The sequence below is a fragment of the Arvicola amphibius genome, chromosome 15 (assembly GCF_903992535.2).
Source record: "Arvicola amphibius chromosome 15, mArvAmp1.2, whole genome shotgun sequence".
Taxonomy (NCBI): Eukaryota; Metazoa; Chordata; class Mammalia; order Rodentia; family Cricetidae; genus Arvicola; species Arvicola amphibius.
In genome coordinates this window covers 30,205,314-30,219,627 of record NC_052061.1, presented here as the reverse complement: position 1 = coordinate 30,219,627, position 14,314 = coordinate 30,205,314, and the positions used below count along the sequence as shown (strand labels likewise).

Here is a 14,314-nt window from a genome sequence, read left to right as displayed (position 1 = left end):
TATGTTAGGCTTTGCCAAACAAATATAACCAACTGGATGGGGGAATGGAAGATAAAGAGATTGATAGGTAAGTTAGGGATTGGAATAGAGGTAGAGATTAATAGAAACAAGTTAGTTGTAGGGGATGAGACCACAGTATGTTCGCAAGCTTAGGGTGTAGGAAGGGTCATGGTAAAATTCCCCCAAATGTGCAAGTCTGAGGATGAGGGAAGCCAACAGTGTAATGCTCAAACTGAGTCCGAAGGCCAAAGAACCAAAAGCTGGTGTTTGGTGGCAGGAGAGGATAGAAAACTTAAGGAAAAGAGGCAAAATTTGTTCTTCTCCACATGTAGGTTGAGCCCCCAAATTCTCAGTGGTTTAGGTAGAGCCCCCTGAATTCTCAGTGTCTTAGGGAGATCCCGTGATCTCTCAGTGGTTTAGGTGGGGCATCTGAAATCTCCATGCTTTAGGTGGGTCCTCTGGAATTTGTGAGAGAAGTCTGATCTTCTTTACTCAGTCTACTGATACAAATGTCTTCATAGATGTACTCAGAAATAAAGTTTCACCAGTGTCCTGGGCATGTTATACTAGGTACATAGTGAACCATAGAAGAGGCTCTTAATAAGGAGAACTGATGAAGCCATACACAGATGCAAGAATACTGATGTCCCTCCTAAGGGAGTTACTAATAGGAAGGAAGGGGAAGGGAAGAGAGTTTATCTACCCTTAGGAAAACTTAATTGGAAGTATTTCTTAAAGCCTTAAAATGCATATGCAGAACCACTGATGTCTATAACTTCAAAGTCTGTGACTCAAGACCAGGAGTTTCCCTCTATACTTTGGGGAGTCTGCTTTTACTCCCCTGTCTTGGTTAGTTAGAATGAGGTCAGTCATGTGATTTCTAGAGGTTAGTCATTGTCATTTAAGACCCCCACTCCACCCTGAAGCATCCGGATAAGTTTTTTTCCATGGCTCTACTTCTCTCACAGGGAATCTGCCTCAGTAAGGAAAGGATTGCAAGGTTGGGCTTCTTATCCTGGCTTCCCTTTTCCTAACAATCCCTTCTTTGGCCAGGTTACCCCTTAAAATCTAAATTCCTTTTGTGACTCAAAATGTAAGGAGTCCACCAGTAGATGAATATTCAATTGCAGTTCCTAGTGACTGGTGTACAGTGTGGGGCTTTTACATTTAATCTCCAAGCAAAGACCTTTCCCCAGTTTGTCTCCTACCATGTGCCTATCCCTTTGCAAACACTGTGGAACAGCATCAAGAGGGTGACCTGAAATTAACCCTCAAGATTGTCTCATAGGGGGGACCACGGACATTCCACAACTCCCCGCGCCACCTGCACACTTCCTGCTCTTCCTGCAGGGGTTATTCTCCCCGGATACTGCCTCTCTCTTCCTGTCCCTTCCCAGCTTGCACCCAGAATCCTCCCCCCCCCCCCCCCCCCCGCCTCATCCTCCCGTCTTTGGGGCCACAAAATCCCACAGCTCACCCTGTTTGGGCGCTGTGGACCTGGAATTGAGTGCACCCAGGCCGGTGGGAGGTCCCCTCCTTCATTAGACTGCCTGGGGCAAGGGAGGCCTTTGTCAGAGAGCTGCTTGGCCTGCAAGGGGACCTGACAGTCTGCCAGAGGATCCATCATTCATTGGGAACCTTCACCTGGCATTGGATGGAGAAAATGACAGAGCCCCACATAGGAGCACCGGACTGAGCTCCCAAGGTCCCGATGAGGAGCAAAAGGAGGGAGATCATGAGCAAGGAAGTCAGGACCGTGAGGAGTGCGTTTACCCATTGAGACGGTGGGACAGATCTAACGGGAGACCACCAAGTCCAGTTGGAATGGAACTGATGGAACAGGGGACCAAACCGGGCTCTCTGAATGTGGCTGACGGTGGAGGAGGACTGAGAAACCAAGGACAACGGCAATGAATGTGAACTCTACAGCATGGACGGGCTCACTGTGAGCCTTAACCTTCACCTGGCGATGGATGGAGATAGAGACAGAGCCCCACATTGGAGCACCGGACTGAGCTCCCAAAGTTCTGATGAGGAGCGGATGGAGAGAGATCATGAGAAAGAAAGTCAGAACCATGAGGGATGCGTTCACCCACTGAGACGGCAGGACAGAACTAATGGGAGACCACCAAGTCCACTTGGAATGGGACTGATGGAACATGCGACCAAATCGGACTCTCTGAGGGTGGCTGATGGTGGAGGCTGACCGAGGAGCCAAGGACAATGGCGATGGGCTTGGTCTCTACGACATGGACGGGCTCTGTGTGAGCCTTGTCAGTTTGGTTGCTCACCTTCCTGGACCTGGGGGGAGTTGGGAAGACCTTGGACTCAACATAGTGTAGAGAACCCTGATGGCTGTTTGGCCTCAAGAGGGAGGGAGTGGGGGTGTGGGTGGAGGGGAGGGGAGGGAAGGGGGAGGAGGAGGGGAGGAGATGGCAATTTTTAATAAAAAATAAATAAACTGGAAAAAAAAGAAAAAAAAAGAAAAAAAGATTGTCTCATAGGTAACATCCTTTAGAGATGATGAAAGAGCTACCACAGGGCTGTAGAACTTCATTGCAAAACAATTGAAAGTCATGATTATGGACCTTCGGAAAAAGCCAGAGTCTCACCTTGAAAAGTAATGCCATCTCAGTGAACTGACACCATCAGCTTGTTTATGGAGGCTGTCCCGAGGCCCCTCTCTGTCTGCATATGTGTAAACATCCCACTTGAAAGCCATGCTGATTTAATACTCATTCTGAAGCTGGTTACTTGACTTATAAACAAACCCTGGGTACCACCAGTTAAATGCCCGCCCTGCTTCCCTGTTATACCAAGGACTGTTCGTCAGCTACATTTTAGGATATCAAAGCAAATGCCACTTGGAAAGAGTCGATCTTTTTCTTGCAATATACCAGACTGTCACTTAAGCCCATGTATTTACTTGGTTGGTTTACTATACACAAGCCAAATGCATGGCTTAGTATTGGCTCTTCTTCCGTTCAGTGTTATAGAAAAGTAGCAGTGAACAGCAGCTCCTGGCCTGAGCTGGTGATCTGTGCTGCTATTTCATTCGATGGTTCTTTAAGGTCAGCTGGTCCCAGGCTGCATCCTACAACTTCCCTGCTACCACCTTCTCTGTGGTCTCACTTTCCTTTGGTCACCTGAGATCTACTGCAGTCCCAGAATATTCACATGCATGTGCCCATGGAGACCTGAGGGCTTTCTTGGGTGTCTTTCTTTGAGGCTTTTCACCTTAGCTTTTGCTACGGGGTCTGTCACTAAACCTGGAGGTCGTGGATTCAGCTAGATTGGCTGGCTTATAAGCACCGGGAAGCTACCTGTGTCTGCACTGCCTGTCCTCCCAACTCAGGTGTTACAGAGGCATGCTTCCCTTTTTTTCTGTAGGTCCTAGGGACCCAAACTCAACAGACACTTCACTGATGGAGCAATTTCTCCAAGAACTTGCAAGGTCTTTTTGCAAAAAGGGATGGTATAAGGACCTTCAAAAGCCCTTTGTTATGTGCAGGGCAGAGAGTAACAGACGGGGAAACCGAGATCCAGATGGTCTGGGTTACTGAAGGCCTCCCCTCTAAACTACCGGGGGGCAGACTTGGAAATGCCTCTGCATTTCCAAGACGTTCCTTTACTACCTCTTCTCAGGGTGCATTTTTGTTTTGAGACGCATGGTTCTCACTGTTATGAGAAAGGCTTAATGCAATTTTGATGCTGAGTTAAATATGCTCCCCGCTTTCTGTCTTTCATAAAAGCCTAAAGCAGTCAGGTGTGTGAATCTTCATCCCAGAGTAACCTCTACTCCTCGCGTCAATGACAGTGCCGCACATCTCAGAGATCGGGACAATCAGAGCAACGGGCCCCGGATCAATTGAACCGCAGCTTGTTGATAATTATTTCTTCCCCTTTTCAGCAAACTCCTATTAGTTGGTTCAAGGTTTGCATTTGCAGAGGGCTCTGTGCTCTGCATATAATGCTGCTCACCTCCTTTGCTCCGGGTCCAAACCCGAGTGCTGCAATCAGGCTTATAGCCACCATCAGGTTCTTCCACACCCTCCCACACTTCCACCCAGCCAATCAATCACCAGGGGCTTTCTGCCCTTCAGAAGACCTTCCTAATGCTTTCTGCTTCCACTCCCTTTATTTTAGCCTTGCTGCATTTCTGCATCTGCTCCCTCCTATGTATTCACCTGCCCTAGTCTCTCAGCATCCTGCCTGCAGAGAGCCACCTTCTGTGTCCCATCTAATCCATTGTCCTCAGCACAGTTAGCAAACTTTCTGTGAATGCAAATGCCCCACTTTCTGCATAGGAAGTAGAAGGGATTCGTTGTTGTGGCAGAAGTCACACGGAGATGTGATCAGAGGCTATTGCTCTGGCTCTGTGATCATCCCCTTGTGTCTGTGTCACCCCAAAGAATGGAATACAAGCTCACTGAGAGCAAGGATTATATGGAATTTATGCTCATAGTCTTAGCAATACACACCATTCTAATAAGCCTAATGTGAAGGCTTAATTGTGAATGAAGGAGATCAGCTAAGTGAGGAAGGACCCTGAGGTCACAGGAGGAAGATAGAAGATAACACTGGCTTCTAGATCTGAACCTAAGGAAGGTATCTGGGAAAACAGCCAAAAGGTCAGGGCCCAACAGGTCAAGATATATGTGGATGATAGCCTGGTAGTGGTGACCTTAGTACATCAATAGATGGTAAACAGAAAGACACTCACGAGTTTTCACTGGACATCTAAATACATGTGAGGCCCCTAGTCCAGGCCCCTGGCATGTCACTATTCCTTACAGTGCTGAGCTCCTAAGGAGCTTGCTTAATCAGTATGAGTCTCAGTTTCTCAAAACGTCCTGAAAGAAAGTGTAAATTAAAAGGAGAGAGATAGCCAGTAACGAAGACTTTATGTTCAATGCACCAGTTCCCTGAATTCGATCCCCATAGCTACAAAAATAAGTAAGTAAATAAATATTAAATCAAGTTGAAAAGAATACTTCTATGGGTAGAAAAAATGGTCCGGGAAAAGAGCATCGGTTCTGGAATCAGAATGGGCCTTGGTCAGTCTGTTCTATCTGCATGATCTTGGGCAAATTACTTATTATCTATCTACGGGGTATGAGTTTCCATAATCTACAAAAATGGGCAATGCCAACTTCATGTGGAGAAAAAATAAACAGAGTGGGTATAAAGAAGGCAGCACATAATTGGTGGGTAATGGAAAGTGTTGTTACCATTTCTTAGGGAAAACGCAGAACTCCCCCCTTGGAAGCTTCTTTCCAACTGGGCTTATGGTTTATCATACCCAGAGTCACAGCTTACTCTGCTTGGTGTCAGTCTTTACATACAACTTTTTCCTAGCACTGTGGGAATGGTTTCCCCTTGTTTTCCTTTTCCTGAAGAATGAAGAACAATTTTATATCTTTGGCTTTTCATGAGATCTTGACATATGTTAATGTTTGGGGAAATCAGCCTGGAACAGACAGAGAGCTCTTCCCAACATGGGCCTGGAGGCAACAAATAAATTACTTTACAGGAATTGATTCTGTCTCTTCAAGTTAAAACTTAACAAAGAAAACAATCCCCTTCTGTCTTGATGTCCTAGAAGCTGTGGGCACCATTGCCCTCTGGGTCAGAACTCTGCTTGTTCTGCCAGGGAGGGGAGCCACTGTCAAAGGCAACTTGCACCATGTGCCTGGCATCGTGCAAGGCCTCTAGCTCAAGTATTACAGATGACAAACAGAATTTAGCAAGCTTAATTAACTTGCCCAAACTTACCTATGAAATAAATAATCAAATCAATTTGAAAGAAGGTCTGGTAGATTCAATGCCTGTGTTAACTGTTCATCTTCATGGCTGGCCTCAGTACAGAAAAAGAGAGGAAGAGTACTCATGATTTTGTTTAGAGAAAGCATTTGGAACACTTGTCCTTGGTGTACCAAGGATTGTTAAGAAAAATAGAGGTAGGGTACCAAATGAAAAGACTTTGTGGGCTGGTCAGTGTAAGCAGAGACTGATCATTCACTCCCAGCTGGCCCAGACCTTTTATCAGTGAGGCATTCTCATCTTGCTTCCTCTCTGCATCTGGGTGACGACTGCAAGCTGAGCCTTCTTCTTCCGAGAATTCTCCTATTCTGATACCCCACCTATACTTCCTGCCTAGCTACTGGCCAATGAGCATTTTTAACCAATACAAGTGACAAATTCTTTACAGGTAACAAGACCATTGTCCCACAGTAGATCAGTGAACAGGAGGCTATAATTTCCCCATCCTGGAAAAAATTGAGGGTTTTTTTGGTAAACCAATTGTCTTGGGCTCTCTTTAGTAAGAGAATCTGTGCAAAGTGAAGGTGGGCCACATATACCCTATCCAGGTCTAGAGTCAGCTTCTGTCAGGACACTGAGATTATATTTGGGTTTTTGCTGGCTCTTATTCTAGCACAATGTGGTAGGTTGTTGACAAATGGACCGCAAAAATGTCTTCTAAACCTTTGTTATTAGACATTGCATTCTTTCTTTACTCCTTGAATCTGTATTTAGGCTGATGGGTTATTGGGGAAATATGATGTATGGCTAGGTGATATGCTCAGTGGCAGAGAGCTTGACTTGCGTACATGTGGTCCTAGTTCAATCCCTAATACTGAGGAGAAAAAATCCCACAACCATGTTCTTCATTTGATTTCCTATTGAACAATACTTTGAGCAAGTGAGATGACTTAGTGAGTAAAGGTACTCGATGGTCAGGCCTGGCGATCTGAGTTCAATTTCTGAAACCCGTGTAAAAATAAACAAGAGAACTGACTCCGCCATGTTGTCTCCAGCTTTCACACACATGCCGTGGTCTGTGTAGCGCTAACCCATCCCCTTTATCTCACACTACTACCACACCGGCCACCAAACGTCAAAGAGATATGATTCTAAGACTTGAAATCTGCTTGTCCAATGATACTTACCATCATTGAGCTGGTTGTGGAGTCCCTGAGAGGCCACGTGGAACCAAGATGAACAGGTCCAGCCGGGTCCCCCAGACTCACCAGATATCCAACCTCCAAGAATCCCACTCTCCAGGAATGCCCACTACACCCAGAGGATGCATTTCAGCTAAGATGCCAGCGGTCCCAGGGATCAGCTAAGTCAGGTCTCATCAAGAATCCTGTCTAGGGTGATCTACACTTGCTGCTTGAAGTCATTAAGATTTGGAATAATTCTTTAAAAAAAACAAATTAACTAGAACAGTAGAGTGGTGGGGTACCAGGGGATCGAGGGGATTTTTTTCCTGCACTGTCACTGTCTTTTGTACTTGGATGTCAAAATATATCATTTTCTCTGCCTTGAATTACAGCCTGAAAACGATCCTGAAAAATCTGGGTTATAGTCACGGATGAAGGCTGCCTCAACCACGCTCTTTTATTTCCCACCTGAACTCTAGACTCTTGGAACAAAGATGAGATCACAAGATGTTTGATATCCTGGAAAACAGACTAAGCTACATTCTAAAGGTGTTTAAGAGCTTTCAAAGTTTTTGGTTGTTTTGATCTAGGAACTGAAGCTACTTTGTGTTACTATCATGATAGTAGTGGGTATTTGTTCAAAACCTACAGAGATGTTCACTCTTAATAAATTTTACTAAATTTTACAGTGTGGATTATTCTTTAATAAAAGCATTTAGAACAAATAATTTATAGAGATGTAATGAGAATTTGAATAAAATCTTGACCCTCAAATTCCATCATGAAAACCATTGTTCTACTCTGACCATATTTTGTTATACATAACTTATTAAGAAATAAATTTATAATTTTAATTTTAATAAGTCAGTTGAAGACATTCCATGTGATAGAAGTAAAGAAAGGTAAGTTTAGGGACAAAATTACATCTACTGTTAAAAATAGAACAGCTTGAAATAAGATCCATAATATCATTACATAATTCTGAACATGGTGTTCATAGACAATCACTTCCCATACTTGTCATGGAAGTATCTTAAGGTGAAACAGAAGAGAAGGAGCCTAGAATTGGCAGACAGTGGCTGTTATCCCATAAAGATTCTAAAGCAGAGATCATGAAAGTCGCTCAACAAACGATTTCAAAAGTACCATAAGCAAGCGAAAAAAAATAGGAAGCTTCTGAAAAGAAGTAGAAGATGTAATGAAGAATGAAGAGAAATTTTAGAACTCAAAAGCAAAGTAACTGAAATAGAAGGTTGCAATGGGCTCAACAGCAGAGTGGAGATAGTGGAAGAAAGAATTAATAAACGTAGATGCAGAAGGGTGGTTAGGGTAGTGAGAACCGTAGAGAGGAAGTAGACCTAATGCAAAGGAAGCGGGGAGAGTCCTCTAGGATTATAGTAAAGTTCAAAATATCTGCGTAAATTCCAAGAATGAGAAGAGAAAAAAGGTGGGGTCTGAAAACCTCTCAAATAATAATGGAAACCTGCACAAGTTGGCACACAAAATATAGAAAATCAAGACAGAGTGACCTCAGAGAAGGATAAGCACAAAGAGACCCCACTGGACATGATAGTTAGGCCTATATTCCTAGCACTCAGCATGTTGAAGCAGGATTGCTGCCTGTGTTACAGTGTTAGACTTTGTCTTATTTAATAAAGACAAACAAACAAACAAATAAATAGCCATCCCCCAAACATATTGTACTCAGACTTCTGGAAATGGAAGAAAATGAGTCAGGTTGGAAGAGGGCATGGCGAGGGGCCTGCGGCCTTCCAAAGGAGCTCAGACTTTTCCTCAAGGCGGAAGGGGATCATGGAAGGACTTCATATGCAGCAGTGACCTGGTGACATCTGCAATGCAGGAAGCACTCAAGCACCCTTGTAGACCAGGCTGACCCAAACTCAGCAAAGGATGACCTTGAACTTCTGGTCTTCCTGCCCCCAGCTCTTTAATGCAGATACATACCATCATGCAGGGTTTGAATAGTGATGGAGATTAAATCCAGGGCTCCCTGCATGCTAGGCAAGCGCTCTACTAGCCGAGCTACATTTCCAGCCCCATCCTGATACCCTTTTGTATTTGCCAATAAATCCAGTATAAAATAAGCCAAGCCCCTTGAGGACTGAATTTAATCAATACCTGGGTGTTTTCAGAGAATTCAGGTGATTGGTATATGTTCACAAACGATCACACTATTTTGGCTCTGGATCTGCTACTATGTGCCACCCATCCCATGAAGAGTGAGCCTGGTGACAGGTCAAACAGTATTCTGGCCCTTGCTGTCATTTGGTCTGCTTTAGCACTGGATCTGGCAGAGACCCATCCAGCTCCTGAATTGGAAATGCATGGGTCTTCGTGCAGTTTCTTCCCAGCTGCTGTTTAGCAGATGGTAAAATTCCTCTCCAGGTGTTTCATGACCTAACAGGTGTACGTGTGGAAGGCCTTCCCCTTTGCAGAGTGTCTGCGTGTCTGATTTAGTTATTAACAAGATGTGGCGAGTTCGCACCAGAACCAGGAAAACCGGCAGAGGTATGAGTAAAGGGCTAACAGCTCCTTGGAGGGTGTGCTAAAGTAAATGCAAGCCCTCCCTTGCCCTTCCACCCCTCATCCCCACACCTACCAGTCAGGGAAGGCCATAATGCATGAGGTGTCAGTCCTGTGAACTGACTTTGGGAAGAAGGAACTCCTCCTTCTCCCTGCCTTCTTCTCTCCCTCCTTCTCTCAACCTTTCTTTCCCCTCTTTTCTCTCTCCATCCCCTCTCTCTCTCTCTCTCTCTCTCTCTCTCTCTCTCTCTCTCTCTCTCTCTCTCTCTCTCTCTCTCCTTTCTCCCTCCTCCCCCAGCCCCAAGCTCTAGATTCTGAATTTCTAGAGCTTTTACATTTCTCCCAGGCACACCACACACCAGCTCCCTCTCCTTTGATCCCACCCCTCCGCACCTGCCAGCCTGTTGCAAATGTTTGAGCACCTATCTGTGCTAGGCCCCATGTCAATGGATGGGAAGGATGAATAGGTTTATAATGCATACTCCATACCTTCAAGGCATTTGCAGTATGGCAGGAGACAGGAAATGAATAGCTGTAATAAAACATCAAGATTAAATGGGATGAGAGGTCACGCGGAGGAAGCAGAGATCACGTCCCGCTATGTGAAAGCAGAGGTGAGCTGGAACTTGAACTGGAGTTGAAGGAGGGTCTGGATCAAACTGATAAGGAGTCATTAAGAATGCTGACTTTCTCCGGCAGATCTGATGTGCATCCTGATTCTCAGAGGATCAGCTGTGTGTAATTAACAGCGTCACGTCACCACTGCGAGCCTTGGTTTCCGTCTCTGCAGAAGAGACCACATTGACCTTTCTCCGGCATGGTGGGCTGGTCCATCCCTTGCTTGCCTCCTCTTGCTGTCGCAATTCTCATGAGAAGCACCTGTCTATTGAAACCATCCACCACCGGCTACCACCCATCTCCACCCCTTCTCCCCGTCCCGTTCCTTCCAGGCGCCCACTCGACATTGCTTCTCCTCCCAGCCGCCAGACTGTGGCTTCTCAGCTGATTCTGGCTTCCTCTTGCCTTCTTGGCTTCCTCTTGCCTTCTTGGCTTTGACTCGGGTTCTGGCACACTGGGGATCTCGCTCAGGGGTGCCCTGACATTTTTTCAATTGCCTCTCTCAGGTGTGTTTCCTGGGGTTTGGATTCAGGTACTTAGGAGCCTCCTGGGTACATTCGCTCGACCTTCTCACCAACACCTGAGTTCAGTGCACTGACAATCAAACTCTCCACCCAGCCCACTCTCTTAGCCGTTTCCATCACTGTGGGAACAAAGACAGAAGCATGACACTCAGCCTTGGCTCTCCATTCTTTATACTCCGTGGGAAATCCACAGCCAAATTCTGTGGCTTCTACTTTCAGAATCCACCCTGAAAAGTGACCGTTTCTCACCGTCTCCAGTGTTCTCACCCTGGTCCAAGCCACTGTCTTTCCTCGTGTGGATCAGTCTTTCAAATGACACTGTATCTGAGTCGGTACCCAGAATGAGCTCTTCATATTGCCCCATGTTGCGGTGTGCTCTGTCACATGGTGTCAACTTTCTGCCCCCAGAGTGGAAGCTGAGGTCTCATAATGCCCATAAATCCCCACGATGGGCCTTCACACTGTCCTCTCCCCTCTCCTCTACCATTCTGACTTTATCTGCTCCTCTGTTTACCAGTCCTCTGCTCGCTCTGTTCCAACCATGTTGGCTGTTCTTAGGTAATCCTCAAATCTACCAAATATGCCACCACTTCAAAGTCTCAGCATTTAAAAAAAAATCACTTTTAAAAGGCTTATTAATGTGAGCGTTTGTCTGTACGCGGGTCTGTGCACCACCTGTGAGCCTGGTGCCTAGAGAAGCCATTGAATCCCCTAGAATGGGAGCTACAGAGAGTTGTGAGCAACCATATGTGAGAGTTGTGAGAACTGGGAAGCTGACTGGTGTCCTCCACAAGAGCAAATGTACTTCGCTGTTGAGGTCTCCCCAGACCCAAGCTTTAGCATTTTTAACAGTCTAGGATCCTTACCCAGACATCTTCAAGGTCTGGTTTATAGTTCCCTTGAGCGGCCATAACAAAATACCACTTAAACAAATAGAAATTCATTTATCACAGTTATGGAGCTGGGAAGATCCAAGGTCAAGAACAGGCAGGGTTTGGTCACTGGTTATGGCTTCCTGCTTTATAAATGGCTGCTGACACATTGTCCTTTTATAACCTCTCCTCCATGGATGCACAGAGAAAAATTTCTCCCTATTCTTATTCCTATAAGGTCACCAGCTGTATTGGAGTAGTGCCCACCCTTATACTCCTACATCCTGTTCTTTTTCCCCCAACTCGACACAAGCTGCTGTTATCTGGGAAGAGGAACCCCAACTAAGAACACCCCTCCACCATATCGCATGCCTCCACTGTATTGCCCACAGACAAGGCTGTAGAGCATTTCCTTGACTGAAGGCTCCTGCGGAAGGCTCCACCTCACTCTGGGCGGGACCACCCATGGAAGGTGGTCCTGGAGTGTATAAAGAAGCAAACTGAGCAAGCTGGAAAGCAGCATTCCACCATGGCTTCTGTTCTAGGTCCTTCCTCCAGGTTGCTGCTTGAGTTCTTTCTCTGACTTTCCTCAATGATATGCTGTGACCCCAAATTTAAAGGAGATAGAGCCTTTCCTTCTCAGGCTGACACTGGCCAAAGTGTTATAGAACCCTAACTAGCATATATTTTGAAATCTCTATCTCCAAATATAGCCATTTTTTAAGGATTAAGATCACAGCATTTCAATTTGGAGAGAAGCAGATTTCACACACACATACACACACACACACACACACACTCTCTCTCTCTCTTTCATCTCTCTCTCACACATACACACACATTCAAAAAAGATACTATTTATTTTATTTATTTATTTTTTTTTTAAGATAAAGCCAAACAAAATAATTCACACTTTATTCCCATCAATTGTCACACCTAGCAAGATCAATTTATTTTCAAGTCTCAAGTTCTAAACAATTAACAACCCATTCTGTAAAATAGAATGAAAAACTATGACCAAAAGAAGACAAACGAACATTTAGCACATTATCAAAATGAATGGTCTTTTGTTAAAGCCGCATCGTTTCTGTCAGTAGTAACTATATGGAGGCCGCTGGTTGGGGCTATATTGTCCGTACTGTTGTTGGTAGTAAGGCTCTTGTCTCTGCTGTGGGTAATTGTTACCCCATGACCGTCCATGCCACTGATTTGCTCGATTGTCACTTGGCCATCCTCGTCTGTTATCCCTACCTCTAAACTGTCTGTTATCTTGCAGCCAGTTGCCTCTATTTCTCTGGTTACCGCCACCTCTGCTATTCCACTCCTCAACAATCGGAGGGGAGTCAGGGGGACGTTTCAAGTATTCCTGGTACTCTTTGTCGTCTTGTGTGAATCTGTTTGCAAACATCTCTTCAAAATTTGGGATCACTTCAGAAGTATCGCTCATCTTGAAATTCTGTACAATTTTTAAGATCCTTCCGCGGGATGCCCTGGAGAGGCCTCGATCGTCCACACAGCAGCACCCAAAACCTATTTATTTTATTTAATAGCTTGTTAGTAGTACTTAGACAGATGTCCTGGCATGTCACTTCTCTATGACTTAGAGGTTGGTTTGGGTTTTGGGTGTCAATGCCATACTCCATGGCACTTATATATAAGCCTAGTTATTTACGTACTTCTACCCTTATCGATACTGCTTGCCATTGCTTAGACAATGCCTGGCACATGAAAGCATTCATCAAAGGTTATAACTATTATAAGAGAATGGCAAATGAAGGTTCTTTGAGGGAGGGATCTCTGTAAAACCGGAGACAATTTCATACATGCGGAGGAATGCATCTGACCTTTGGGGAAAAGCAAAAGGAAGGTTCCATTGACTTTGGAAACCTTTGTTAAGTGGTCCTGGGAGGCAGCTGAGTGTCCTCTTTAGAGAACCTGGGCAGCAAACAGAGGACAGTGTTCTCAGGTATCAGGTGTCAGTGTCCAAATTGGATTCAGTTCAGTCAACCTGTGCTAAGGAACTGGGGACAGGTAAACCTCAAAGCAGAGAGCACCAAGAAGGAGTTTTCTTTTCTTTTCTTTTCTTTTTTTTTTTTTTTTTTTTTTTTTTTTTTTTTTTTTGATTTTTCGAGACAGGGTTTCTCTGTGGCTTTGGAGCCTGTCCTGGAACTAGCTCTTGTAGACCAGGCTGGCCTCGAACTCACAGAGATCCACCTGCCTCTGCTTCCCGCGTGCTGGGATTAAAGGCGTGCGCCACCACCGCCCGGCAAGGAGTTTTCAAGGGGGTCAATTGGCCCTATTGAATTTTCAGTATCAGACAATTTGTGACCTCTGAGTCTGTCTTTTATACAGTAGTGTATTTCAACAATTTATTTCCCCCTAGAAACCATTGCTTTTTGATCCTTTTGCATATAAGCATCCTAATTACTAAAGAACATTTTGAGAAACCTAAATTAGAAGATTTCCCCATTTCTCTCATTTTCTTGTTCTCTTGTAATGTCTGTGTTATTTCTGTGATAACTTAGTGTGATCTCTCTCTTGTGAACTTTTGCATAGTCTCAGAAGTTCAGTGATTTTTCATTCTCTTGGAGAGAAGTTCAACTTTCCTAATGCTGGAAGAGTAATGAGTTTGAATGGATCTTTGTTCTCATCTTTGAGGCTGAGAAAGCAAGGAAAGTTATGCATTTCTTGAGGTCCATGCTTACTTGCACAGGAGTGTTTCTGTGCAGAGGGTGGGATGCCTACTGTCTCTCATGGAAGCCATAGCATGGCTTTCTCAGGTAGAGGTGTAGAGGTGACCTGGGGTAAT

At 44.9% G+C, this 14,314-nt stretch overlaps 1 protein-coding gene across 1 annotated transcript; it reads right to left on the bottom strand.

Moving 5' to 3' along the window:
• Positions 1-12,430: 12,430 nt before the first annotated feature.
• On the bottom strand, positions 12,431-13,029 carry LOC119802276 (RNA guanine-N7 methyltransferase activating subunit-like). Its single transcript, XM_038313249.1, has one exon. It carries the CDS (start codon positions 12,950-12,952, stop codon positions 12,596-12,598), a length of 357 nt encoding a protein of 118 aa, XP_038169177.1. The 5' UTR covers positions 12,953-13,029; the 3' UTR covers positions 12,431-12,595.
• Between the last annotated feature and the right edge of the window lie 1,285 nt (positions 13,030-14,314).